Source organism: Pipistrellus kuhlii, unplaced genomic scaffold, assembly GCF_014108245.1.
Source record: "Pipistrellus kuhlii isolate mPipKuh1 unplaced genomic scaffold, mPipKuh1.p scaffold_m20_p_4, whole genome shotgun sequence".
In the NCBI taxonomy this organism is placed as follows: Eukaryota; Metazoa; Chordata; class Mammalia; order Chiroptera; family Vespertilionidae; genus Pipistrellus; species Pipistrellus kuhlii.
The window spans coordinates 64,012,511-64,039,136 of NW_023425540.1; the positions used below are offsets into that span (position 1 = coordinate 64,012,511).

General features: G+C 37.7%; 1 protein-coding gene across 6 annotated transcripts in view; it reads left to right on the forward strand.

The window, feature by feature from the left end:
- PRR16 (proline rich 16) overlaps positions 1 to 26,626 on the forward strand; it is a 219,343-nt gene that overhangs the window by 140,641 nt on the left and 52,076 nt on the right. For 2 of the 6 annotated variants that reach the window (XR_004983028.2, XR_006739810.1), the window contains exon 3: positions 6,183 to 7,095. Coding sequence is in view for 1 of the 6 variants with exons in the window: in XM_045571871.1 (XP_045427827.1) it covers positions 6,183 to 6,948 (766 nt within the window). In the remaining 5 variants the exon portion in view is untranslated. Of the gene's footprint in view, positions 1 to 2,710; positions 2,772 to 6,182; positions 7,096 to 26,626 lie in introns of those variants that run through there. The other 4 variants (XR_004983029.2, XR_006739811.1, XR_004983030.2 and 1 more) reach the window with 3 other exon arrangements.

Below are 26,626 nucleotides of genomic sequence, written 5' to 3' on the forward strand. Positions count from 1 at the left end.
AGCATATTGTTTATTTTCACATTGTATAAACTAAACTAGTGGTGCCTCTGTAATGAACACTGTACATACTGAAGATGTTTTGTTTTTTTAACTTTTTTTATTCAGCATCATCAAGTTTTTTTATATTCCTGCTAACACCTATGGCTCAAGTTACTTCACTAGAACTACTTTATGTTTACTTTCTCAACCACTTACTAATAGAGTTTTTATGTTGTTTCTAATTCTTTGCTATGGCAAAACAAACAAACACCTGCAAGGAATATCCTTGTGTTTTCTCAATGCTTGTACATCTGTTCACAAGTTCCAGTTTTCTATCCCACACATGAGTGAAATATTATGGATCTTAGCTTTTTCTGAGTGATTTATTTCACATAGTATAATATTCTCAAGGTCCAGCCATGTTGTTGCAAATAGCTCTATTTCATCATTTATTTTGGCTAAAGAAGCATTCTGTTGTATATATATACCACATCTTTATCCAGACCTCTATTACAGGTCACTTTTGTTGTTTCCAGGTCTTGGCCAGCGTGAATAATGCTTCAGTGAACAGAGGGGTGCACATATCTTTGCAAATTTATGATTTCAAGGTTTTTGACCTATACCCAGGAGAGGGATTTCTGGGTTGTATGTAATTATATCTCAGTGTTTTTGAGGAATCACCAGACTGTTTTCCATAGTGGTTGTATCAGTCTACATTCCCACCAACACTCCAACCTCTCCAATACTTGTTATTGCTTGTCTTGTTCATAATGGTTCATTGCTTGCTCATCTGGTAGAGTTTCTTTAGAGCAGTCTAGGATCTATTCCAGAAGATCTATACCATAGGGTGTGTACCTTATCCAAATTATCAGACGTTGTCAAAAGTTTTCTCAACTGTCTGAATTTACATTTACCCTGGTAATGTTCAAAGTTTCCATTTATCCGCATCATCTCCAACAATTGGAATTAGCAGACATATTTTTATTGAGTGTAGAATGTTATCTAATTTTACTTCAGTTTGTATCACCTTGATTGCTAAGATTGAGTGTATTTTCACGGTTATAGGAAAATTGATGTTCATCTTAGCGAAATTCTTTCTTTATAATGCTTTTTTTCCATGTGTATGTGTGCATATGTTCGTGTGTGTGTGTGTGTATACATGAGCTTTTGATTATGTTTCATTTGTTGTTTCTCCTAAATCAGTATTGATATAAACTGTTTTGATTAAGAAAGATTTAGGTTAAGGTGTGTTTTTGTTGTTGTTGTTGTTGTTGTTGTTAAATATTACTGTAGCTACATCAGATTTCACTTGGTTACTTGTTTACTATAACTTATTTTTATCACTAAATTCAATCTTTCTGTCTCTTTTAATAAATTGTTTTAATCTATTCTTGTTATGATTACTAATATATTTGGAGTTATTTTTCTACTATCTGTGCAATCTTTTTCTGTTTGCTATTCTTTTTTTCTCTATTGTCTGTCTATTTTAGCTTTGCCAAGTTTTTTACACACTCTTTAATCAGTATATTATTTTGGAATTTATACGTTTGTCTACTATTTTCTATAGTTTTCCTAAAGTTTTTCACATGCATAAAGGCTAAAGTTAATCATTACCAGGAACAAACTGATTTCTTGTGCACTCAACAAAAAATGCTTCAGTTCTGACTATTCTCCAGTGTGACATGTATTTTCCTACTATTTTAATTTCACATTTTTCTAACCCTCTTTCAAATTAGTCATTAGTATATTATTGTCTTCTAGTCTGTGTATATTTTGATTTAATTATTTAAAATTTTCTTTGTTTACCTACCTATGATTCTTGTATTTCAGTTTCTTCTTCTGGCTTTTTACACTTTTCTGAATTGTCACTTACAAGTATCTTCAAGACTGAGCTATAAGAGGTATATTCTCTTTGTCTTTATTGTCTGCCAATGTCTATTTCACTTGGACCTTTATAGAAGAGTTATACTCTATTATGATTGCAATTACTTTTTTTTCAGTATGAAACACATTTCTAAATTTTATTCAGGCTTCTATTGCTTGTGTGAAAACCTGTCAGCCTAACTTTTGTTACTGTGTAAATATTTAGTGTTCCTTTTTTATTGTTTGTAAAACTTTTATCATTACTCCCAGTGTTTTATATTTTCACTATCGTATGTCTGGATGTGGGTTTGTTTATATTTTTGTGTTCTTTAATTAAATGATGCTTCAATTTTGAAAAATGTCACTTCATAGTCTCTTTGGATACTGCTTCTCTCACGTCTGGAACTATTTTTAAAAATATGTGGTACTTTAACCACAAAATAACAAGGACTCTCACAGCCTCGGTACTGCCTGACTCTCTAACCTCATTCTCCCTGGGCTCTTCAGCCAAGAGCCTTCTTTGAAGGACCTTTAACAGGCTCTGCCCTGAGTGGACTGCTAAAATAACTTCTCTTCTGCCAGCTAACTGCAATTCATCCCTGAGGAGTGCTTCGCCAGATTTTTTGATGGGGCCTTTCTGTGCTCCCCTTATAGTACCTGCTATTTTTCCCTTGGAGCACTTGGGCCAGTTGCACTTTTACAGTTATTTGAGTATCTAATGAATGCATATCATGCTCTCTGACTAGATTTCTTGCTTTATAGGAGTGGTACTTTGTTTTTATTCTGGGCTCTCTGACTAGATTTCTTGCTTTATAGGGGTGGTACTTCGTTTGTTTTTTATTCTGTTGGCATTCTGTAGGCACTCAGGAAATAACAATGCTGAGATTCAAATTATCCAGGAACTATCAAACCATCAGGGATCCAAAGCAGTACTTACTCATCTCCAAACATCAGCTCCAGCTCCCCTATAGCAAACCAGCTGTCTCTCCTTTGCTGCAGACATTTAATACAATAAAAGGCTTAGTGTATATAACCTCTCTAAATTAAATAGTACACAGCACCCATGAGCTAAAACTGTGCCACATTCTTTAAGTGGCCTCCCACTTTAATTTCTATACTCTCTAGGCTGGAACTAACTCCGTTGAATACTTTATGGCTAAACCCTCCCCACCTTTTTAAATTCTGGAATAACTGAGCACTTTTTAAAAGTAATAACACCTTTAAAAATCAAAAAGGTGATAATTTGTTTTGTTCACACTTGAATTAAATAAATAACCCTCGCCCAGCCAGAGTATCTCGTTGGTTGAGAGTTATCCCATGCATCTAAAGGTTGCCGGTTCAATTCCTGGTTGGGCCACAGGTTGGGGATTCAATCCCCTGTTGGAACACATGTTTCTCTTTCTCTTTCTCTCCTTCCTTCCCTTCCTCCCTTCTTCTGCCAAGCATGTTCTCAGTGAGGTTTAAAAAATAAAAAAAGAGAATAACCTTCAAGGCATTTACTTAAGTATTTGTTGAACCCCAGTTGAGTGCCATTCATTACATTAGGCCTTTAGGATGCAATAATGCAAACAAACAAGGTCCCTGATGTCAATGAGAATATAGTCTAGAGAGGAAACATTATTCCAATACTCGTACTACTATAAACCTACAATAAAAAAAATATGTGAATGCTTAGAATCAAAGAAATATAATTACCTGTGAATATTTAATAAATTCACTTGACCCAGAAGGGAAATTTAGTAGGATCCGGGAAGGTTTACTTCATGAGTGATTACTAAACTAAGCTTTTTAAAATGAGTAGGAATTAATAAGATGAAGAGGAGAGGTCAACATTTCAGAAGAAAAATTAGTATCTGCAAATGTCCTGTGGCAGGAAGCAGCCTGGCAGCTATGAGAGTCTAAAAGAAGACCAGAGAGGTTAGAGAACAGAAAGGAAAAGGGAAACATCAGAGTTAAGGATATGGAGTTATTTAGGAGTGAAAGACAGGGATGTTGCTGGCTTATATGGGCTAAATAGGCCCAATGGTTATATTTTTAGAAATTTTGTGAGCCGTCTATTAAGTGATCATTGTTGAAAACAAAGGTAGGTATATAAACTTGTTAAATAAATTACATTGAAAATAAAGGTTTTCTGATTATGCTTTTTTAAATTTATCTTTACTGTTGAAAATATTACAGTTGTCAGTCCTCATGACCTCTTTCACCAGCTCCCACTCCCTCCTCAGGCCTTCACCACACTATTTATAATTATTCTTAATCATTTATAATTATTTCACTACATTTTACTAGTATTGGTACTCCTGAGCTTATTTATATCTATTCTGTTGGCATTGTGGAAACACTTCATAATGATGTGTTACTGAACATTTCTTTCCAACCTCACAGTCAGTGAAATTGACCCTCCTGGATGTTACGTTCTGAAAACTGGCAAACTGTTCAAATCAGGATCCCCTTGGGCCCCCAAGAAACATTGTTAAGCACCAGCACAGCCCTGAATAAGACTATACAGGACCTCAGAGACCATGTTAAAAATTGATCTTTATCACAGGAGAAGTGAACAGGCATTGAATGGTTCTGAGCAGGGCGGGGCAAGAGCACACACATCTATTTTTAAAAGATCACCGAGACTAGAGAAATGAAAGAGGAAGCAAGGTGACTCTGGGTGGCCTGGATGGTAGATAATGGTGCCTCAGACTAGGACCAAAGGAATGAAAATACAAGTGAATGGATTTAAGATATATTGAAGAGTTGAAATAGAAGGCTGAGATCGGGTGGTATTAGCATGAACCAGACATGAGGAAGAAGTAAAATCTCTATATTCTCCCTAATTTCTAGTTGGTTGTGATGTTTTCATTTTGAGCCCAATCCTGCCACCATGTGTCAAAGAGCCACCTTCACAGTTGAATAAACTTAAGCCTGATTAAGAGAAAAGGAAAAAACAAACAAGCCTACAAATACAAATATATGAATTGTACAAAAGTAAATTATTTGCCATGTAATTCACAACTTGTCCATTTTCATATACTGGTATGCGTAATAGTACAGTCCTGAGAAAGGCCTGCAAGTTCTCTGACTATGAGGAGTGGGAATGACTGAGGGCCCAGGTGCCATTCTCTGAAGTCCAGCATTTGAGTCAAGGTCATCCGCACACAAACTGCCTCCAAGCAGTGACTGAACAGGACAGAGACCCTAAGGCAAGCCTCTCTTGGGAGATGCTATATTCCTTTGATGGACAGCTTTAACTCCTCGACTCCCCAATGCCCTTAGAAAATCTTTCCTTAAAACTATCTAACATGCTTCCACCCAGTTTTCCTGTCTTCAGAATTCTTCTCCTTTTCTTGGGGTAGGCCTGATGGTTCTGACAAACTTATTTGATCCCCTGACTCTGCCTGTGTCTGTGGCATGTTTTGCGTGGTGGTTGTGACTTGGGTCTCTCCCTAATTGATAGCAGGCATCCGGAATTCTGTGTCCAAAAGAATTTTCTGTCTCCTTCCCCTACCCTGTCCTAGAGGATTTCATTGTCTGTGTCTTAGCGCTTAGAGGGGTTTTGCCATTTCTCTACTTAAAGCTTTAGTTTTGTAAAGAAAGGGGCCTGGGATATGGTTGGAGTTTGAGCCTATTTGCCTTGGAGGGACTCTTTCCAGTGTTTCCCCTGCCCTCAGTTTCCCAGGTGAGAGGCACATGAAAAAGGGCAAGTTGCCTTGTCTGGCATGATAGCACATGCTCTGCACATGACAGCACATGCTCTGCCTTTGGTCATCCGTTAACATTATAGCTGTTATTTTAGTCACTTTGATGGAGGCTGCCTCTTTTCCTGTGATTTTCCGAAGGTGAAACAATCTTTGTGTCCTATCTATCCAAAGAGAGCTTGAAACTCCTTTAGTTCTGTTCATTCGGTTATTTTGTGATCCTAGCTCTCTGATGGTCCAGTCAAGTTACGATTTTGAAAATGGTCTGGCTTCTTCTCATTTTTAGCATGAGATTAATGTTCTCCCATAGATGTCTATATGCCAAGCAAATCTCATTTTTTTGTCTTTAAAAACCAGGATTGTTTCTGCATCAGGATTTTATCTCTGGTGGGTATAGCAGTTAGCAATAAAATGTATACACAAGTAGTGTATTATATTCTAAGCATGTGAAATCATGATGTTATCAGTTGCCACTCTCATGGCAGCTGTTCTGTAAATTCATTGAATGAGAACATTATGCGGTAATGGAATACACAATTCAACATTAGCCAAGGCTCCCATCGTGGATCGCAGCTAGCCAAGAAGACATTGTTTCTAGGATATTTCGCTTTTGGGGTCATTTTTCAACACAAGTTCCCTTGTCCTTTCCAACCAGGTGGTTGACCAGATTGATACCCTGACCTCGGACCTACAGCTGGAGGATGAGATGACTGACAGCTCCAAAACGGACACCCTGAATAGCAGCTCCAGCAGCACGACAGCCTCCAGCATAGAGAAGATCAAAGAGCAGGCCAACGCCCCTCTCATCAAACCCCCAGCACACCCCTCCGCTATCCTCACGGTCCTGAGAAAGCCAAACCCTCCACCGCCTCCACCGCGGCTGACACCCGTGAAGAGCGAAGACCCCCAAAGGGTGGCGCCGCCCGCTGTCAATCCTGTCAAGACCAACGGCACCCTCCTGCGGAATGGTGGCTTGCCAGGAGCACCGAACAAAATCCCCAATGGAGACATCTGCTGCACACCCGGCAGCAACTCGGACAAGGCGTCCGTGCAGCCTCTGATGCATAGACCTGAAAAAGACAGGTGTCCCCAGGCAGGGCCTCCTCGGGAAAGGGTCCGGTTTAATGAGAAAGTGCAGTACCATGGCTACTGTCCTGACTGCGAGACCCGGTACAACATGAAACACCGGGAGGTCCATTTGCACAGTGAGCCCGTCCAGCCGCCGGGAAAGCTTCCTCACCCAGGCCCTGCCCGCCCTCCTCCGCCGCATCTCCCTCCATTTCCACTTGAAAATGGAGGGTCGGGAATAAGCCACAGTAACAGCTTCCCCCCTCTCAGACCTGCAACTGTGCCTCCTCCCACTGCACCAAAACCACAGAAGACGATCTTGAGGAAGTCAACCACTACAACAGTGTGATGTATGCCATTTAAAAACACTTTTTATTTTATTTTAATTTTTTTTTATATTATAAACATAATAAGTAATGAGCACTTTCTACTCAAGCAATAAAAAAGCCCAAATATAGTAATCCTGCATTCAGCAAAGTGGCATAAAAATCACCTGGTAAGTATGCAGTACATTGTTATATCCTGGGTATACACAGTTTAAAAAGTTGCATTATCGGAAACCACAGAACAATGAAAAAGCTGAATATATATATTTTTTCACTTAACCTGTAACAGTGGCTTGTAGTTTCAAGTCATTTGATTTACTATAAGAGGTGGGATTAGATTTATTTTATTCATGTGTAACTTATCTATATTAATAATATATCATACTATTGATTTCGACCTAATGCTTTTTAATAAGAAATTTTAATACTGAAGGACCATTTCATTATTTTTTTCTAAAGATGTTTGTTACTAGTTTTGCATTATTAAATTCTGAGGACAGTGCCAAAAAAGTTTATTTTCTATTCTAAACAACTAGAATTAACTATATGTTCAACTATATAGGTAATGAAATATTTGTTGTGTGGAAAATAGCATGCCAATAGAGAGTAGATAATAGCAAAACCAAATGTTCCTCAGAATAATAATAAAACAGTGGTGCAGTTAATCCCAAGTTAATACTCATCAAAGTGGGTAGTTTGGATGGAGAAAATCACAGTGAATTGTGTGAAATTTTTTCTAAATTAAATATCATAATCAAGTCATAAATATAATTTTATACATTTTTATAGTATATATATTTTGGACCATCTATTGAATGCCTCCTACACTGCCAACCCCTTCCACCCTTCTCACACCCACGTTTTTCCAGGACACAATTTAATCCAGTACATGTTGTATCAGCAAGTTCTCTGCCTCCCTGAGATAATTCCATTGATAGATAAATTATAGGGAAAAATAAAGATGCTTCTAGAACAGGATGTTTTTAGCTTTTACCTTAAGCTGATTGCCCGGAGAGTTGAAATATATCAGAGGTCTTTGTTATTCAATAAAAGGAAGAGAAAAATTCCTTTGCTTCTAATAGCCATTGAAGGTGTGTTTTTGTTTTAACTTAATCTAATTTACCAGTTTAGGTCACTTGTCACCCATGGACCAAGTTTATTTCCCTATTATCATGGTTTGAACTTAATTGATATTTGGCCCTAGAACTAAAAGTGAGTTTATTTCCCCTAAAATCATGATGGCAGGTGCATACCTGAATAATGTTTGTCCATTAAGTGACAAGAGTAGAGTCATCTTTAGTGAAAATTTATTTATGGCACAACTTAATGAAGAGTACTGTCTTTTTTTTTTTTTTTTTTTTACTAGTTCACTTTCGAACTTTAAACTTTAATTTTTGTTGCTACAGAGAAATCATATTCAGTTATATTTCCTTGTTGCCCTTTTCAAATTATATCATGGTAATTTAGAATACTATTTTTAGATAGATTTCTATTAAAAGATGATATAATATTTTAGGCAGAATGACTCAAAGATTTATTGTTTAAAGAAACAATCGAATGAAAACAAAGAGGATACTCAGAATGATTTTCATTCTGTGTTTGTGGACATGAAGGTAATGTAAATAGAATAAATCTAATTTTTCAGAAAATTACAAAACTTAAGACCAATAATCAAGAAAGGCCATAATCAAAATTTATTAATTTTATGATCAATATGTTTAATAAATATGAGTCAGGTAAACAAATAATTGATCTATTGAATAGCAAAATAATTTATTCTTAACTTTTTAATGCACCCATTTAGCTTGATAGAAATATACCCAAGGTTTTATTATCTTTCTATATTTAAATATTGTAATATTTTCAAATGTTCATCCAGTGTTAGACCTTTTGGTATGATAGTCTTAGAAGACATCTTTCTTCCACAACCTATTACTGAGACCCAATAATCCTATCTAATGATTAGGTATGCAAATTGACCATCACTCCAACACACAAGATGGCTGGCCCCATGTGGACACAAGATGGCCACCACAAGATGGCCAGCAGGGGAGGGCAGTTGGGAGGGATCAGGGCTGCAAGAGAGGGCAGCTGTGTTCAGGGTTGGACATAAAACTGTAGTTAACCATAACTTTAAACCACTTAATCCATACAAAGGACTATGGACTAACCTCCATAGTCCTTTGAAAGGGATGTTTCTGCAAAATATAAAGTGATAATACTGCCTATGAAAATATCAATTCTTAATGAAAGGCATAATATGTATACTTTAAAATGTAGTATTCATTAATTAAATTGGGATACGAAAGTTTTTGTTTGTTAAACAAAGATTATCTCACTTCTATGATGGGAGATTGTTGTGTTCCAGCTGATGAAAGGTAAAAAGAAAATAAAAATTGACCAAAGTTCTCTTTCATGTCCTGGTAGTTATAGCAGTTATAAAAAAAGAAACAAAACTGATATTTTTAGTTCACCCTTAAGCTAAATATAAAATAACTGCTCAAAAATGCAAGGCATACAAAAAAGGAAAAATTTCCCATTCTTTCAATGTTATATAATTATATTCATACCTCCCCCTCATTAGTTTAATAATATTCTAGAAAAAATGAGTCTATTAACTGAAATGGTTTCATTAACATAATTTTTTGTCTTTAAATTATGCCTGCATATAATAACTTAATGCACATGTGTCAAACACAAGGCCCGCGGGCCAAATCCGTCCCACCAGGCCTTGCAATGTGGCCCGCACAGCACTGTCATCACTGCACTCCGCTGTGTTTCCATCACAATGACAGTTTATGACTGTTCAGTAAACCATTCGGCCTGCGATTTAGGCTGGATTTTAGATTTTGGCCCCTTCTCTGATTGAGTTCGACACCCCTAACTTAATGAATAAAGAAATAAGGCCCTGCATTATATAGCTTTTTTTCTAATAAATCAGTAGTTAAATTGCTTATGGCAAAACCAAGAGCAGCAGCTACACAGTCTCTGAAACTATGCAAGACCTCTAAGCTAGAGGTTCTAATTTTAGCTCTTTGTGGATCCTCTATGAAGAAGAGCAGGAGTGGTTCCACTTGGAATTGCACCGGGAATGGTGTAGTCAAGTCATAAATCACTGCCTTAATTGAATTGTTTTCCAGGGAGTACATGCAAAAAATGCAATGTCAAGTCTTGTAATTGTCCTGATTCAATTTCTTTCTCTCGACTTTGTTAGTTGTACATCTTACTATAACATGCACTCAAATTTGTAGCAAAAGATTGCATTGTAATGTACTTCAGTGATTTCTAAATGAGGGGATGATTTATGAGCAATAAAAATTCATATGACATAATTGGGCAAAATATACAGATTCTGATGATTAATAGACACTATCAGAAAATCACACAATGTTTTTTGGTTCAATTTGACACTGTATTTCAATTTTTAGACTAAACATTTTGGAGTGTTAGAATCATTCTCACGTTTTCTAATTGTGAAGTAATGACAGATGTGATGCTACTGTGAGGGCATGCAGCAGTGTTGAACATAAAACTATAGTTAACTATATCTTTGTGGAACCACAATTATGTAGGCTGTCATTTTATTGGATACTAGGGGCCTGGTGCATGAAATTCGTGCACTGGGGGCGGGGGTGTCTTTCAGCCCATCCTGTCCCCTTTCACATACTGGGAGCTTTTAGGGGGTGTCCTACTGATGGCTTAGGCTCAATCCCCTTGGGAGCAGACCTAAGCTGATTTTAAAATGTAAGTAAATCAGCAAAGGGTATAGATTTGGTTGAAGGCTAAGGTAAAATAAGGATGACATATTGCTTATAATTTATAAGTTCTAGAGTTATAAAAAACTAGAGGCCCGGTGCACAAAATTCGTGCATGGGGGAGGGGGGTTGTCCCTCAGCCCAGCCTACACACTCTTCAATCTGGGACTCCTCGTAGATCGAACTTAAACAGGCAGGCAGACATTCCTTACAATCCAGGACTACAGGCTCCCAACTGCTCACCTGCCTGCCTTCCTGATTGCCCCTAACCACTTCTGCCTGCCAGCCTGATCACCCCCTAACCACTCCCCTGCCAATCTGAATGATGCCTGACTGCTTCCCTGCCAGCCTGATTGCCCCTAACCACCCTCCCCTGCAGGCCTGGTCACCCCTAACTGCCCTCCCCTGCAGGCTTGATCGCCCACAACTGTGCTCCCTTGCAGGCCTGGTCCAGCCCTACTGCCCTCCCCTGCTGGCCATCTTGTGACAGCCATCTTGTGTACACATGGAGGTAGCCATCTTTTGTGGGAGTGATGGTCAATTTGCATATTACTCTTTTATTAGATAGAATAGAGGCCTGGAGCATGGGTGGGGGCCAGCTGGTTTGCCCTGAAAGGTGTCCTGGTTCAGGGAGAGGTTCCTTTGGGGCATGGGGCAGCTTGGGCAAGGGACTGCTGGTGGTTTGCAGGCCAGCCATGCCTCCCAGCAACCCAAGCAGAAACCCTTTTATGTGGGATTTATCTTCTACAATTGAAACTTTGTAGCCTTGAGCAGAGGCCAGGGCTTGCCAGGAAGCTTGGCTTCCTCCATTGCTGGGGATACTCAAGCCTCCTGCTTGTTCTGTGGCTGCAGCCATCTTGGTTGGGTTAATTTGCATACTGGCTTCTGGGCGTGTCTTATGGGCATAGGGGAAGGTACGGTCAATTTGCATGTTTCTCTTTTATTAGTGTAGCTAGGTAAGCTAATAGTAACTGCTTTATAAAATTTTACATACATTAGAGTTTCATATTAATGTATAAAATAGTTATTATCCTTATTTATAAGTGAAGAAATTTAGGGTCTCAGTTTCAGTATTTTTTTAAAATCAACCTTTTAAAGTGATTTGGATAGTATTTTAGTGACAGCCTGACTTCCCATAATTTTTCCCCATAACATCACCATTTAATTGTGTTCTTCATAGCACTGAACTTTGCAAAAATTTTCCTTTATTCTTAACAGTTATTTTGACGCTTGAAAGGGGTTAGTTAATGTTGTTTTGACATTCTTAATATGTTTGATCTTTGCAGAATATGAAAGTGATCTCAGGCAATTTAGCTACCACATAAAATGAATGAGTTGCTGAATAATGAAAGCCTCATTTTTCTCCCGTATTGTAAGCGGCTTCACCTTTCAGTTTTTTTCCAGTGAGTTCAAAGACTGTTGATTATGTTGGTTTCTTTCCCTAAGAAGTTCTGATTTCATCGTTTTAATGCTATTTGACCCTGAATATGTCACTTCCATTACTGGTATTTCATTTTTGAATTTCATCTACTTAACCTTGACCCCTACAGCTCTAAGAAAAGCAATAGATCCACTAAAAAGCAGTGCATGAGAGATGTAGCTAATAAAATAATTTCCATTCTTTTGTTACTAGACTATAGATATCATTTTCCATGATTTGATAATGTAGTTGTCAACTTTCCTAATCATGATAGGGGATTTTGACCCAACTAAATAAAACAGTGTGTGCCCTCAAATGGGTTAGGGCTGATGTTGATAAGACTAACCCTTCTCAAGCGCTGATTTAAAAAAAAAAAAAAAAAAGCAAACATATTTTATTGATTTTTTAGAGAGAGGAAGAAAGAGGGATAGAGAGTCAGAAGCATCAATGTGAGAGAAACATCGATCAGCTGCCTCTTGCACACCCCCTACTGGGGATGTGCCCACAACCGAGGTACATGCCCGTGAATGGAATCAAACCTGGGACCTTTCGGTCCACAAACTGATGCTCTATCCACTGAGCCAAACCGGTTTTGGCTCAAGCGCTGATTTTATGCCAGACACTCTTCTACATGTTTGTATGTATTATTTTTTCTCATAACATTATTTTTCCCTTATAAGAACCCAATGTCTTAGACACTATTATTACTATTTACATTTTGCAAATGAGGATACTATCGCATGGGAGACCTGCTGCCCAAGGTTGTATAGGCAGAAAGTAGTCAAGCCAGAGGAGGGGGGCAGTCAGGAAGCCTCCACAGCCCAAGTTCCTCACTGTTCAGAAATGCCTACAGCTAAGCCCCTGCGTTGTATAGGGGTCATCTTAGAGCTGAAAGCCATTTCATTGAAACCTGCCAGAAGAAGTTGTTGGAAGATATAAAATAAGAGGAAGATAAGTGTATTACTGTTAAGATAAATTAGTCCGTGTAGGCTGAGGTAGCAAGCAGCCCCAGTATCTCAGCCATCGAGTTATATCCTGCTCCTTCTGAGTTTATCCTGAGTCCAGGAGACTCTTCAGGCGAGTCTCCCAGGCAGTTGAAATTCAGCCACACAGGCTGCATTGATTGTGTGGAACCACCCTCTGGCCCAGTGTCCTCTTCCAGGACCACCAGAACAGAGAGAGGGATGACTAGAAACTCTTTCCTGTAATTTTTTAACCTCAGGCCCTTTATGTGTCATGGGCCAAAACTAGTCATGTGGCCCTGCCTATAGTCCCCATATGCCCAGTAGGAAAAGGAGATCCATATGCAAGTAAACAGTCCTATCACCACTATCCGCAAAGGGGTAATTTTTTGGTGTGTGTATAATATGACTATATTAGAGACTATTATATATCTCATTTTCTTCCTTCTCCCATTTACTGCTTTCACTTAATCTCACCATAAATTAGAGATAGAGAGGAAAGGAGTGAATTTGACAACAGCCCTCCTAACAAGGTAGAGGGAATTGACAGCATTTACTAAGAAGATGGATGAGTTTTATGACAGCCTTTTCCTATCCTATTCGCATTCTGCCCAAAAATACACACCAACTACATTATGTAGTTCAATATTTTAGAATCGCATACTAAATTTTCATTAGTTAAATTTCTAAATAAAGAATGATAGATAAACCTAATTTGAAGACATGTACTTATTGGCCCAGCATAGTCAAAGAAATATGGAAATCTACAATATTACAGAAATTTAGGCCCTTGATAATGTAAATTATGATGTGTAATTATAATATTAATTTAGAGGACAGCATAGTAAGATAAAAGCATACATTTACAACCAGAGTCCTGGATTTGTGTCTCAATTTTCCCAACTTCTAAGTCACCTTGGTCAAATTGCTTAATGAGTTCTGAGGCTTGCTTTAAAGGAGCAATAATGGTGCCATTCTTTCCTAGCTAATAGGGCTCTTGAGTCATTAATTATTCTCCTCCCCTTATATATTCTGAGCTCACCGAATCCTCCTTTACATGTAAGGGGCAAGGAAAGTAACAGCACATCCCCAAATGTATGTTTAAACCATCAGGACTATAAGCTTCAGCTATTTTATAGGCAGCCATGCCAAAGGTAACATGGATAGGCAACTTCAGGATTCAACAATCTACAGCCTTCAGAGCTACTGAATAAGCAGAATCACCACATTATAGTACCTCATGCTTTGCATATATCAGAAACACCTTCAAAACTGTTCCTTATAGCATACTCTTTTTTAAGTTGTTGATAGCATCACAGATGTCTCCCATTTTCCCCCCTTTACTCCTCCTCCTCCCAACCCCTACCCATCCCTCAGGTCTCAAACCCCCCTTCACTGCCATTGCCTGTGTCCTGGGCTAGGTATATAAATTCTTTGGTTTATCTCTTCTCTTTCCCCCAATCCCTATACCAATGTATGTTAGTCTGTTCCATGCCTCCGAACTTCGAGTCTCTTATTATTTTGTTGGTCTCTTATGCTAAGTGAAATAAGCCAATCTGAGAAAAACAAATATTACATGATCTCACTTATTTGTGGAGTCTAATGAATAAAATTAATCAATCCTCTTGGTTGTAGTTAAGTATACTGAGTATGGCAACATATCTAATTACTATTTATGTTTTGTTTTATATGCAGTTATATTATTTGTTTAGGTTGAAAGCTCTTCTGCTGATACAGAATGGGTTACACATACTCAGTCATATCCTGCTTCAATTAGTTGTTAAACATCAACTCCTTTTCAGCACGTCCCTCTGTGGTCACAAGAATAAAAATGATGTGCATTCCCCTTACTTAATTTTGTCTTGGCCCTGTACTTGTTATCCAAATTGCCTGGTTTTACACATCTTATCTCTACTATAGTTAATTTGATACACTTTGATGGTTAAGTGTATCAAATTAACTATAGTTAATTTCCACTATGACCCAATTCCCTAACACTTTTCTCTGTGTTTTTCCTCTCAGAGTAACACCTTCCAGCATGTTGTTATAAAGCCTTAGTGGTTTAATGAATGTGTAGATACTTTACAAACTGTAAAACCTCAAGCAAATGCAAATCATTGTAATCAGTTTGTGATACTTCTTGCCAAATTACCCATCTTCCTTGTTAATCTGGTGGGTTGCTTTGTATTTGCCTAGATTATCATTAATGATATTTTATTCATCTCATTGATAAAGTAATTAGTTTACTTAAATTTTTATAGTTATTATTATCAAATAAGCCTACTGACTTTTTTTTTCTTTTTACAATTTAGCCAGTTGATATATAGAATTCTCTTTTTTATTTATTAAATTTTGTGAATTAGCTAGTCAGACAATGAACATGATAGAAATCTGAAGTGACTACAATAATAAGTATAGGTTGAGGGTAGCTTAGTTTTAATTATTTATGATAATATTTAATTGTATATGAGTAAATCCACTTAGAATATAATGTCAGACTAATTAAATTCTAATAGTGTTAGGATTTTATAAATAGTCTAAAATACTTGCTCAAGTAAGAATTTAAATCACTAAGCTTTTGTTTAAACAAGGGAATGTTTGTTTATGGTGAAATTATCATTAATTGATGAAATGGATTTAATTAATATTTTCAGAGCATTTCACCCAAAGCAGCAGAATATACATTCTTTTCATGTGCATATTAAACATTTTCTAGGATAGACCACATGTTAGGACACAAAACAAGTCTCAATAAATTTAAGAAGACAGACGTCATATCAAGCATCTTCTCTATCCATAATGGAAAGAAACTACAAATTAATCACAAGAGAAAGACATGGAAGCTAAATAATATGTTAATAAACAATGAACAATGAATGGGTTAACAATGATATCAAGAAAGAAATCAAAAGATGTCTTGAAACAAATGAAAATAAGAACACAACAATGCAAAATCTATGAGACACAATGAAAAGCAGTCCTAAGAGGGAAATTCGTAGCATTACAGGCCTAACTCAAATAACAAGAAAAATCTTCAATAAGCAATCTAACTTTATATTTAAAGGCATAGAAAAGAACAACAAAGCCCAAAGTAAATAGAAGGAAGGAATTAATAAAGATCAGAGCAAAAATAAATGAAATAGACTCTAAAAAAATACAAAAGATTAATGAGACCAAGAACTGGTTCTTTGAGAAAATAAACAAGATTGACAAATCTCTATCCTGACTTATCAGGAAAATAAAGAAAGAGGATCCAAGTAAATAAAATCAGAAATTAAAGAGAAGTAATGATGATCTGACTCCATAGAAATATCAGGGATTATAAGAAAATATAACAAATAACTACATGCCAACAAATGGGACACCTGGATGAAATGGATAAATTTTTAGAAACAAATAATTTTCATAAGCCGACTCAGTAAAAATCAGAAGAGGATAAAGGGTTAATAAACGGTGATAGAAGGAGACTAGACTTGGGGGTGGTGAACATACAATGCAACATACAAATGATGTATTACAGAATTGTACACCTAAAACCTATATAATGTTATTAACCAAAATCACCCCTATACATTCAATAAAAACTTTATTTAGTGATATTATAAATTCTGACAAAGCATTAACTATTGTTTAGCTTTAAACAAAGTCTGATGTATTTGAATACATGTTATAGTGAGGTATAATACCTTTCTGAAGGACTAAGAGCTAAAGTTATTTGATCACAGTGATTTATGGCTTAAGTGTAAGTATATAAATATCTCTAATAATAGTCCACAATGCTCATCTCAAACTATTCAGGACAAAAAAGACTATTTAAATTTATTTCACTGTCTTTTTAAAACTTCAGACTAGTATCAAATAACTATGGTATTTTGCTTGATATTTGAAATACAGTACTGATACTGATACTTTTTAAAATAGATTACTTTTTTTCTGATAGGACTCACTATCAGTATTACAGAGAATTAATATTAAAAGCAGCTCTTGCAAATGACTCCCAATAAAGCTTCTCAACACCAAACCCCAATTTTCAATTTTATCTTCTGCATCTCCCTTTATCCTTTTACCCAAGTAATTTTAATTTTTGCCAACTCTCTTTTTTTTTTTTTTTTTTTTTTTAGAATATTATTCCCAATGATACCCTCCCCAGAGAGGCTTTTATCTCCTCAGTTTTCATGTTACATTTGCCACCTGCCTGGTCAGTGGACCTCTTACCTGCTGATATTCAATATAGCAATTTTCTTTTCATCATTTCATCTCGATCCAGAAATGTCAAAAGCCCAGGATTATCCACTATTTAAAAATTTTCACTCTAGGCTTAGCAGTGCTAACCAGCAACCCTTTTAAGGCTCCTTTAATAACTTCCCAATCTAGAGAACCCAACTCTGATAAGAAGGCACCAGCCGAGTAGGCTAAATTACTGACTCTCTGATATGCCCTACTCATTGCCAATTTCTATGCATTTTCTTGGACATGTTACAGCTTTATAAATGTTGCTCTGAGATTTTCAGCATTTATCCAAAGCCTTTGCTAATCAATCAATCAATCAATCACTCAATAAAAATAGAAGAAACTACAGTGGTAGAATGGGTATATCACATAAAAATTCAAAAAACAAGCATAAAAATGTATATGAGCAAAAGTATTCAACTAATAAAGTAAATGTAACTTTAAGGGTGTATCTTTTCTTAAATTATAACAATATTATGTAAAAGCAGTTATTTACCATATTTATTTCCACCAGCAAATCAAAAGGTGTTAGAGTAGAAGACACTGATGATTTAATCTAGTCCTTTCATTTAATAGGTTAGCAAATTGACCTCCTATTAGAACAGATAAACTCATGTAAATTCATGCACAGAAATGTAAGTTTCCTTACTTGATATATAGTTTATTCCTATTAACATAAAACAAGCAGTTCCCATAGTAGATAGATTGCTAATATTGGTGTGTGAGAATGAGAGTTTTGGCAAAGAAGAAGAAACAAGCAAGAAAATTTGAACTAATGGTGTTAAGTACTGTCACATATCCAGAAAGTGCTAGACAAAAAGGAGGAAGGCAATGGAATAAAATGAAAGTTACACCCTTAATATGTGAAGGCCTACTTGTACTTTCTACCACAGGCTAAGATTTTCTATAATACAACTTTTACTTTACTTTTTTTGGTTTTAATTTGAAGATAACACCCTAGTTTATAGAGAAAAGCCACTTTTTCCTCCTGGCTTCAAGGATATAGCTGATTAGAGGAGTTTCTGAGAGACAGGTCTGCCTGTCAATGTTGCCTTGAGGATGAGACTTTTAGTTAGGCTTATATTTTGTCCTTTGATTGCATGCATTTAAGATCCATCTCATCCAATACCTTCTCCAAATCACTACCATGATGTTGAGTCAAGAATGTTTACTTCCTACTTGGCAGGGAACACTGTCAAATTCAAGGGTAAAATAAAAGAGGTAAATACAATTTTCATCTGGAATCATAGAGATAGTATTCCTCTGAAACTACCCTAAATCTGCCTCCATTTACAGAAATAAATATACTAAAATTACACGAGTTTTCTTCCCATTGAGAAATCCTAGTTATTTTTCCATGGTTATGTTCAACATTTATATCAAATTTATTTCCTAAGGTCTCACATTGTTTGATTTCCTGTAGAGTGCCTATCCTGTGAACTAAGTACAGGGCATTCTATTGTGTTTGATAAAAGCACTTTGATAGAGATGAGACAGCAGCATCTCAATATGTAGTTGTTGACTGAATTCACAGAATGAACAGCCAGGTGCAAAGTGTTTCTTGATTACTATTTCCTACTTTCATAGCTTTTTCTATTGCTCTCATTTAATGTATTGTTCGTTGCATGTTTGAGGAGATTGCAGTGAGACTTGAAAAGACAATTTTTATATCTTTGGTTCAGTATGTGTGAATTTTCTCACTGATCATTTAAAAATGTGGTATTTGCTTAGCTTTGGTTATACAGGGTAGTCCTCATAAATTTCCTAATCCATGAAATGAGGGAAGGTACTCTGAATTTCTTATAAACTGCAAGCTGATATAGCTAACTGCTGATTTTTTCATGCACACTAATCTCTTAAGGGACAGAGAAGTGAAACTGGATTTCGCAGAATGCATTGTAAGTCCTTGCTGAACGTCTCCATAGGTTCTTGGAAACTAGGACTTGAAGCAAAATGACATATAATGAAACCAATGTTATGTTAGGCTAATTGGCATAAACAAAAGTTAAGTTCCTATGGCATATTTCTGGTCACAAAAGCATCACCAAACCTATAAATAAAGACCCAAGACCCTTCTAATATTAAACATTGAAATGAAAGTGAGCTATCTATACATTTCAGAAAGATGAATAAAAGCAAGTACGATCATACTTTCCAACCCACTTAATTCTAGTTCACAGTCCCGAGTGGCCAGATCCTATCTTGGAAGCTCAGGGAGCAAGGTGGAAACCCACTCTCAACAGAATTCCCTCTCATGGCAAGCCATGCTCACATCCAAGCCCACACTCACTCAGCCTGGGACCATGTCGGCATGCCCAATCACCTCACTTGCACCTCTCTGGGATGCAGTGGAAAACCAGAGTACCCCGCTGATATGGGGAAACCATGTAAACTCCACACACATAGTGGCCCTAGCAGGAAACAATCATTTTCCCTTATCTTTATAACAAAAGGACATTGAACAAATCATAGTTATTCAAGGACCTGCTCTACTACCTTAAGGTATCTGTGGATCTTTTCTATAAGGTGTTAGATATTGATGATGCATGTGGGCTTATATAAGCCATGACAAAATGGTGTTTTATGTTTTCAATGGCAAAATTCAAATGAAGCTGACGTGGGAACACAGGTTTCTACCTTCCTTCCTGGACTTTATAGGAAAACAGCATCTTAAAAACTGGGGAGGGGAAGCAAGCACCCATGTATGTTGTGGCAAAGGGTAAAACACACTTGTAGCTCTCTGAGAAGCAGAATTTCCACCTGATCTTGGATCTCAGAAATGGGCAGTGATGGAGTTTCCATCAGTGTGGGAAACCGACTCCATTGCTGCAGGTTCTCTTTCCCCCCTTTTCCTGGCCTAGGGTTGTGTTGCAAATCTGAAAGAGCATTAAGTTCCTATGTGGAGGGGGAAAAAGAGTGGTGCTCATGGTCCTAAAGAAAACGTGATCTCATTTTCCAAATGGAAAGACGAAGTAATCTGAGAATGTATGTTCTAAAACTTCGAGCATTTTATGGTATAGAAACCAGAATGCCATGGCTGGAGAGTGTTTTTGAGCTCATGAGCCTATTCTTTTGCTTTTCTAATATTTCAGTGTGGATCTGGAAGTTATCTAAACATCAGCATCATCTGGGATGTTTTACACCCTGAACCAATTAAATCAAAATACCTCTATGGAGGGCCCAAATATCAGTATGTTTTAAAGTTATCCAGGCAATTCTAGGATGTCAGCAAGAATGACAGATGTTATATTTCATTTTAATTATAGTACTTCAGAGTCTGTTTACATCTTCCTTTTCCAGTATAAGCAAGATATAGGCAAGTACTTTGAAATCTATATTTTGAGGAGTTTGTGTGGAGCATTTTGGTTAATGCAGCATTAAAAAAGTAATTCCTGAGATGGAGATCCATTTAAAGTAACTTTAAAGTGGGGATTATGTGTCGTCTATGTATGTATTACCACTCAAAGTTTCTGTGATTCACTGAGTCAATGTTTATTTCAAAAAGTGAAAAGTAAGCACTGGCTGGTTTTCCTCAATGGTTAGACCATCAGCCCACATATTGAGGGTTGCCAGTTAAATTCTGGTTAAGGGCAAGTACTTCGGTTGCAGGCTGGATATTCACCCTGGTGGGAGCATGTGCAACAGGCAACCCATTGATGTGTCTCTCACACATCGATGTTTCTCTAGCTCTCTCTCTCCCCCTCGCTCCCACTCTCTCTAAAAAAAGCAATGGAAAAAAATATCCTCCAGTGAGGATTAACAACAACAAAGAAAGGTAAAATATGATATTAAATTGTGACAAAGACCAAAAGTTGAATTGTATGCATTTTAAGAATATTGCTTATCAGTAATGTACTTAGTTATCCATAATTCTAAACCAATTATGAATATAGAATGTGACTCTAATTACATGACAATAATTCATTATTAGACTGCAGTTATCCACATTTGCTGATAGTGCGTTTAAATTAAAGTATCAAATATAATATTCTGACATTGTCAGCAATCTTATAGTCTTCATAGCCTCTTTTAAATTCTATTTTCTACAAGTCATGTTAATTAATTATAATAAACTCATATTTACCTGGTATTTTCTACATGCTTTAAACAAACTTTGTGTCTTTTATTTTATTTTTTATTTTTTTATTTTTTAAATATATTTTACAGAGAAGAGGAAGGGAGAGAGATAGAGAGTTAGAAACATCGATGAGAGAGAAACATCTACCAGCTGCCTCTTGCACACCCACTACTGGGGATGTGCCCGCAACCAATTTACATGCCCTTGACCGGAATTGAACCGGGACCTTTCAGTCCGCAGACCGAGGAGCTACCACTGAGCCAATCCGGTTTCGGCTGTGTCTTTTATTTTTATGAAAAGGAAGTAGAAGTCAATTTTTATTGTTTAGAAAAATGATATTCTTTATAACCTCTCCAAGATTATATTCTTTATTAGTTATTTTTATTTTTTATAATTGGTTTGTATAGGCACACCAGCTTAAACAAACTTAAAATGTTTCTTTAATTTTTGTTTTCATGCTCTTTGGCTAAGGAAATCCAAAGTCATTTTGACATTCAGGACATAAGCTAACAATAAAAACATGTACTCATTAAAAGTATTGTTTACATCTTCCTTTTCCAGTATAAGCAAGATACAAATTCTATGTTAAATATTAAAATAGAAATAATTATAAATAATTTATGGTGCACTTTTCTGATTTTTTAGTCATTATACTGAAAAATAAATATTGCTGGTTAAAAAACTTGAACTCGAGCCTGTCATAAAATGATGTGGATAGAAAAAGTTGTAACATATCTCAATCTAAAAAAAAAAAATCAAGTATTCAAATGGAGAAGATCCTCATATGTCATTGATCTTTTATTATTCCCTTTTCGCAGTTTGTAGCAAAGTTCAGAGAAATTTAATCTAATTAAAATGGATGTAAAAGTGATTCCAAACAGTCTTAGGAATAATCTCACTAAGGAATAAAAAGAGAAGAATCCATTTTCATATTCATGAAAATTAAACTGAGAGTGACTTGCAATTTTTTATTGTCTTACTCAGAGAATTATTTGGATGAAATTCTTTGTTTTAACTCTCGAGGACATTGAGATTGAAATGGATTTTGATATTTTGCATGTGATGTTGCTTTGAACATGTCCTTTCTTTTTTTTTTTTTTTTTTTTTTTTTTTTTTTTTTTTTTTTTTTTAAATATATTTTATTGATTTTGTACAGAGAGGAAGGGAGAGATAGAGAGTTAGAAACATCGATGAGAGAGAGTCATCGATCAGCTGCCTCTTGCACACCCCCTACCGGGGATATGCCCGCAACCAAGGTACATGCCCTTGACCGGAATCGAACCCGGGACCTTTCAGTCCCCAAGCCGACGCTCTATCCATTGAGCCAAACCGGTCCCGGCTGAACATGTCCTTTCAATGCCTCCTGATGTGATGGCAATTCTTGCTTTTTATGATTTTTATCAGCTCCCGAAGAGAAAATTTGCAGTTTGGCCTTGGGAGCATGCTATTTGCCCTCTCTGCTTGGAATCTGGTGTGGATGGCACTGGGTTAGGCTGGAGACCTTAGCATCTCTGGCCAGGATGCAGCTGTCAGAACCCCATCACTGTTATTGGTGCTAATGTGCTGACCATTCAGGCCGGCTCAGCAGATGCTGGAAATAGAATTTGCAGTTAGATTTCTTGAGTCTGTTATTTAAAAAAAAAAAAAAAAAGAAGAAAGAAAAACACCCACAAGTTGTTTAATTGCTGTGTCATACCACTATGCCTGATCTTTGAAAAGAGGCATTTGGGATTTTCAGGGAACAGTATTTAGAGGATGGTTGCTTTGAAAGGGAGATGGAACATTTTTCTAAGCAACTATTTACTGACATTTATAAATATTATATGTAGTGTTGGGTATTTTACACATGCTATTGTATTCAATCCTTATACCTACGCTTGTGAAAAAACAAATAGCACTAGATGGGTTAAACCGGTGAGGATGATTTTATTCAAGACCATACGATAGGCGTAATGACTGTTATAAGAAGAGAAAAAGACTGAACTGGATTCATTTGAAACAAAAGGCAGCAGCATTGTTAGCCCTGCCGTGATCCGGTGGAAAGTACCTCCCTGGAACTGGCCAGCTGTGTTTGCTGATTGGTGCTTATGGAAATTAGGTTCCTGCCCTCCCTCAGAGATGGGGAGAAGGGGCAGCGGTGCTGTCTTTCCTGGTGATGGCCTCCTTTGGAAAGGACCGCTCTAAGTGGAGAAAGACAATCCTGGGTTATGAAAGTGGAGAAACTGAGAGATTTATATCTCAAAGCACAGAGAGAAAAAAATGTATAACTGAGAGTTTCTTTAAGTAAATTCCTAAGAAAAGGGAGAATTCTGTCTCCAGTTCAGTGGAGCTTGAGAGGAATGTTAAAGTTCTCGCGATCATCTTTAAGGTAAATGTCATCCCCCTTGTTACCAAGAGACCACAGCTTGGAGAGGTTAAGTTTACCTGCCCTGGGTCTCCCGGCTGTTAAGTGACAGTATTGTGACTTGACCGTAACTCTGGGCTTTTCCTAAACCTGGGACCGTCCCAATAAGCTTCAGCTTTGTGAAATTCCCAGGCTGCAAGAGAACTTTGGCTGCATAGAAGATGATTCAGTTCTTAATTATTTTCCTAAGGCTTTTATTACAGAACAGAAAGAGTTTGTCCACGGGGGGATAACAAAGCCCAACCTAGACACCAAAATTTGAGATGGAGAAATATTCACTATTTTATTATGAAGATGCCACCCAAGAGAATGGGAAGCTAATGTTCCAAAACCCTAACTTTCCTAACGGCACTTAGGTTACAGGTTACATAGCATAAAATCACACCCCTATGTGTTAGGGTTCAGAGAAGTGCTGGGAGCTGATTGGTCAGAGCTGAAGTAAGGACGAAGAATCATTTCTTCAGATTTTTGAAGACAGCTCTGATATCTCTTTCAGCATCCCTCTGTCCAGTCTCATAGGAAAGTAGCTGGAGGTTGGTCCACATTAGGGCTCAGGACCTAAAACATAATTTAGGTCAAGATGGTATCTTTAACCTGACAGAGGTCCTGACCTTGTGACCTTCAGTCAGGTCCCAGCTACTGTCTTCTGCTGGCATGGGGTTGCTGATTATGGAGAAGAAGGGAGGACTAGGTCGCTGAGTAAGGGGCGGGGGGAGGGGAGAGAGAGAGAAGGGTGGGGAGAAAGGAGAGAGATTTCTAAAGTTAGAGTTAGCATTTAAAAAACTAAATTTAACCAAATTCATAAGGATTCCAGCTCCTTTAGGGAAAGGATTATAAAGATTATCTCTAAAAGAGCTTTGTTCACATAAAACTATGGTATGCTACATGTTCTATAGAGTTTTGTTCACATAAAACTATTGTATGCTACATGTTCTGTAGTTTTTGACAATATTTCACCAAAAAAAATGCAACTTTTGTACAAGAGCCATCTAATCTGCCTGCTTGTTAATGTTTCTTTTTTCTAATAATGGCTTCTTACAAGCTGCAAATGATTCTCTTAGGATTTGTGAAACAGCTTTATGAACTTTTTACATTTCCATCTTAAATGAAAACCATTTGTTTGTAGCACATATGAGTTAAGGAACCATTGTTGTTAAGAGGAAGGAGAAAAGGAAGTTAAAGAAAATAACTATTAATAATGGGAGTTTCACTAGAATCTTAAGAGAAACAAAGTATGGAAAAGTTGTCCTGGGCCCTGAAGGATAAGGGGTCATTCTGCTGCACATCAGCATTAAGCTCTGACTGGCAGGTTAACTTGCTACTGGGGTCCAGCCAATTGGGACTGAGCAAGATGGGCCAGGCATACCCTGGAGCTCTCTCGTGGTTCCTCCCTGGCTGGCTAACCTATGTCCCTTCCTGGTCTTGATAGTGCACTGGTGGGATCCCTTGGTGGTCATAGCACATCATAGCAAGTGGTTGAGTGGCCTTAGCATGTCATAAGCATATTTATGCTTTGATTGGTTGAATGGATGACCAGACACTTAGCATATTAGGATTTTATTATATATGATTTATTATGTAGAAGGGCTGTCCTGGTGTAACATCTCAGTGTATAATTAAATATACTAGAGGCCTGGTGCACGAAATTTGTGCATGAGGTGGGTGTCCCTCAGCCCAGCTTGCACCGTCTCCAATCTGGGATCCTCAAGGAATGTTCCAGGACTTCTGGCTCCCAACTGCTCGCCTGCCTGCCTTCCTGATTGCCCAACCACTTCTGCCTGCCAGCCTAATCAACCCCTAACCACTCCCCTGCCAACCTGAATGATGCCTAATTGCTCCCCTGCCAGCCTGATTGCCTCTAACCACCCTCCCCTGCTGAGCATCTTGTGGTGGCCATCTTGTGTCCACATAGGGGCAGGATCTTTGACCACATGGGGGAAGCTATCTTGATCTTATGTGTTGGAGTGATGGTCAATCTGCATATTACTATTTTATTAGGTAGGATAGAGGCCTGGTGCATGGGTGGGGGCCAGCTGGTTTGCCCTGAAGGGTGTCCTGGATCAGGGTGGGGGCTCCAATGGGGCATGGGAAGGCCTGGGCGAGGGGCCTGTGGTGGTTTGCAGGCCGGTCACACCCCCTGGTGACCAATCGGAGGCCCTGGTATCTGGGATTTATTTATCCTTACAACTGAAACTTTGTAGCCTGGAGCAGAGCCAAGCCTCCTGCTTGCTCCATGGCTGCAGACATTACTGTTTGGATTGTTTACCTTCTATAATTGAAACTTTGTACCTTGAGTGGAGGCCTAGGCCGGCCAGGGTGTGTGGAAAGCATTACTGTTTGGATTGTTTACCTTCTATAATTGAAACTTTGTACCTTGAGTGGAGGCCTAGGCTGGCCAGGGTGTGTGCGCTCCATTGCCAGGGGCAACCCTAACCTGTTCTCTCCAGCTCCTTGGCTGCTGCCATTTTTCTTGGGATTTATCTTCTATAATCAAAACGTTGCATCCTTGAGTGGAGGCCTAGGCCAGCCAGGGTGTGTGGAAAGCTTGGCTCCCATTGCCAGGGAAACCCAAGCCTCTCAACTGCTCTCTGTGGTTGCAGCCATCTTGGTTGGGGTTAATTTGCATACTCGCTCTGATTGGCTGGTAGGCATGGCTGGTGGGTATGGCTTGGTCAGAGTGATGGTTAATTAGCATATTACTATTTTATTAGGTAGAGTATGTATTTCATCATTACCAAGTATGTATCAAGATCCTACCACTCACCAGACACTGCTCTAAGTTTTGGGGAAACTGCAGTGGACTACTAGATGAGTTCCAGCCCCGATGCAGTTTGTGTTCCGGTGGGAGGGGA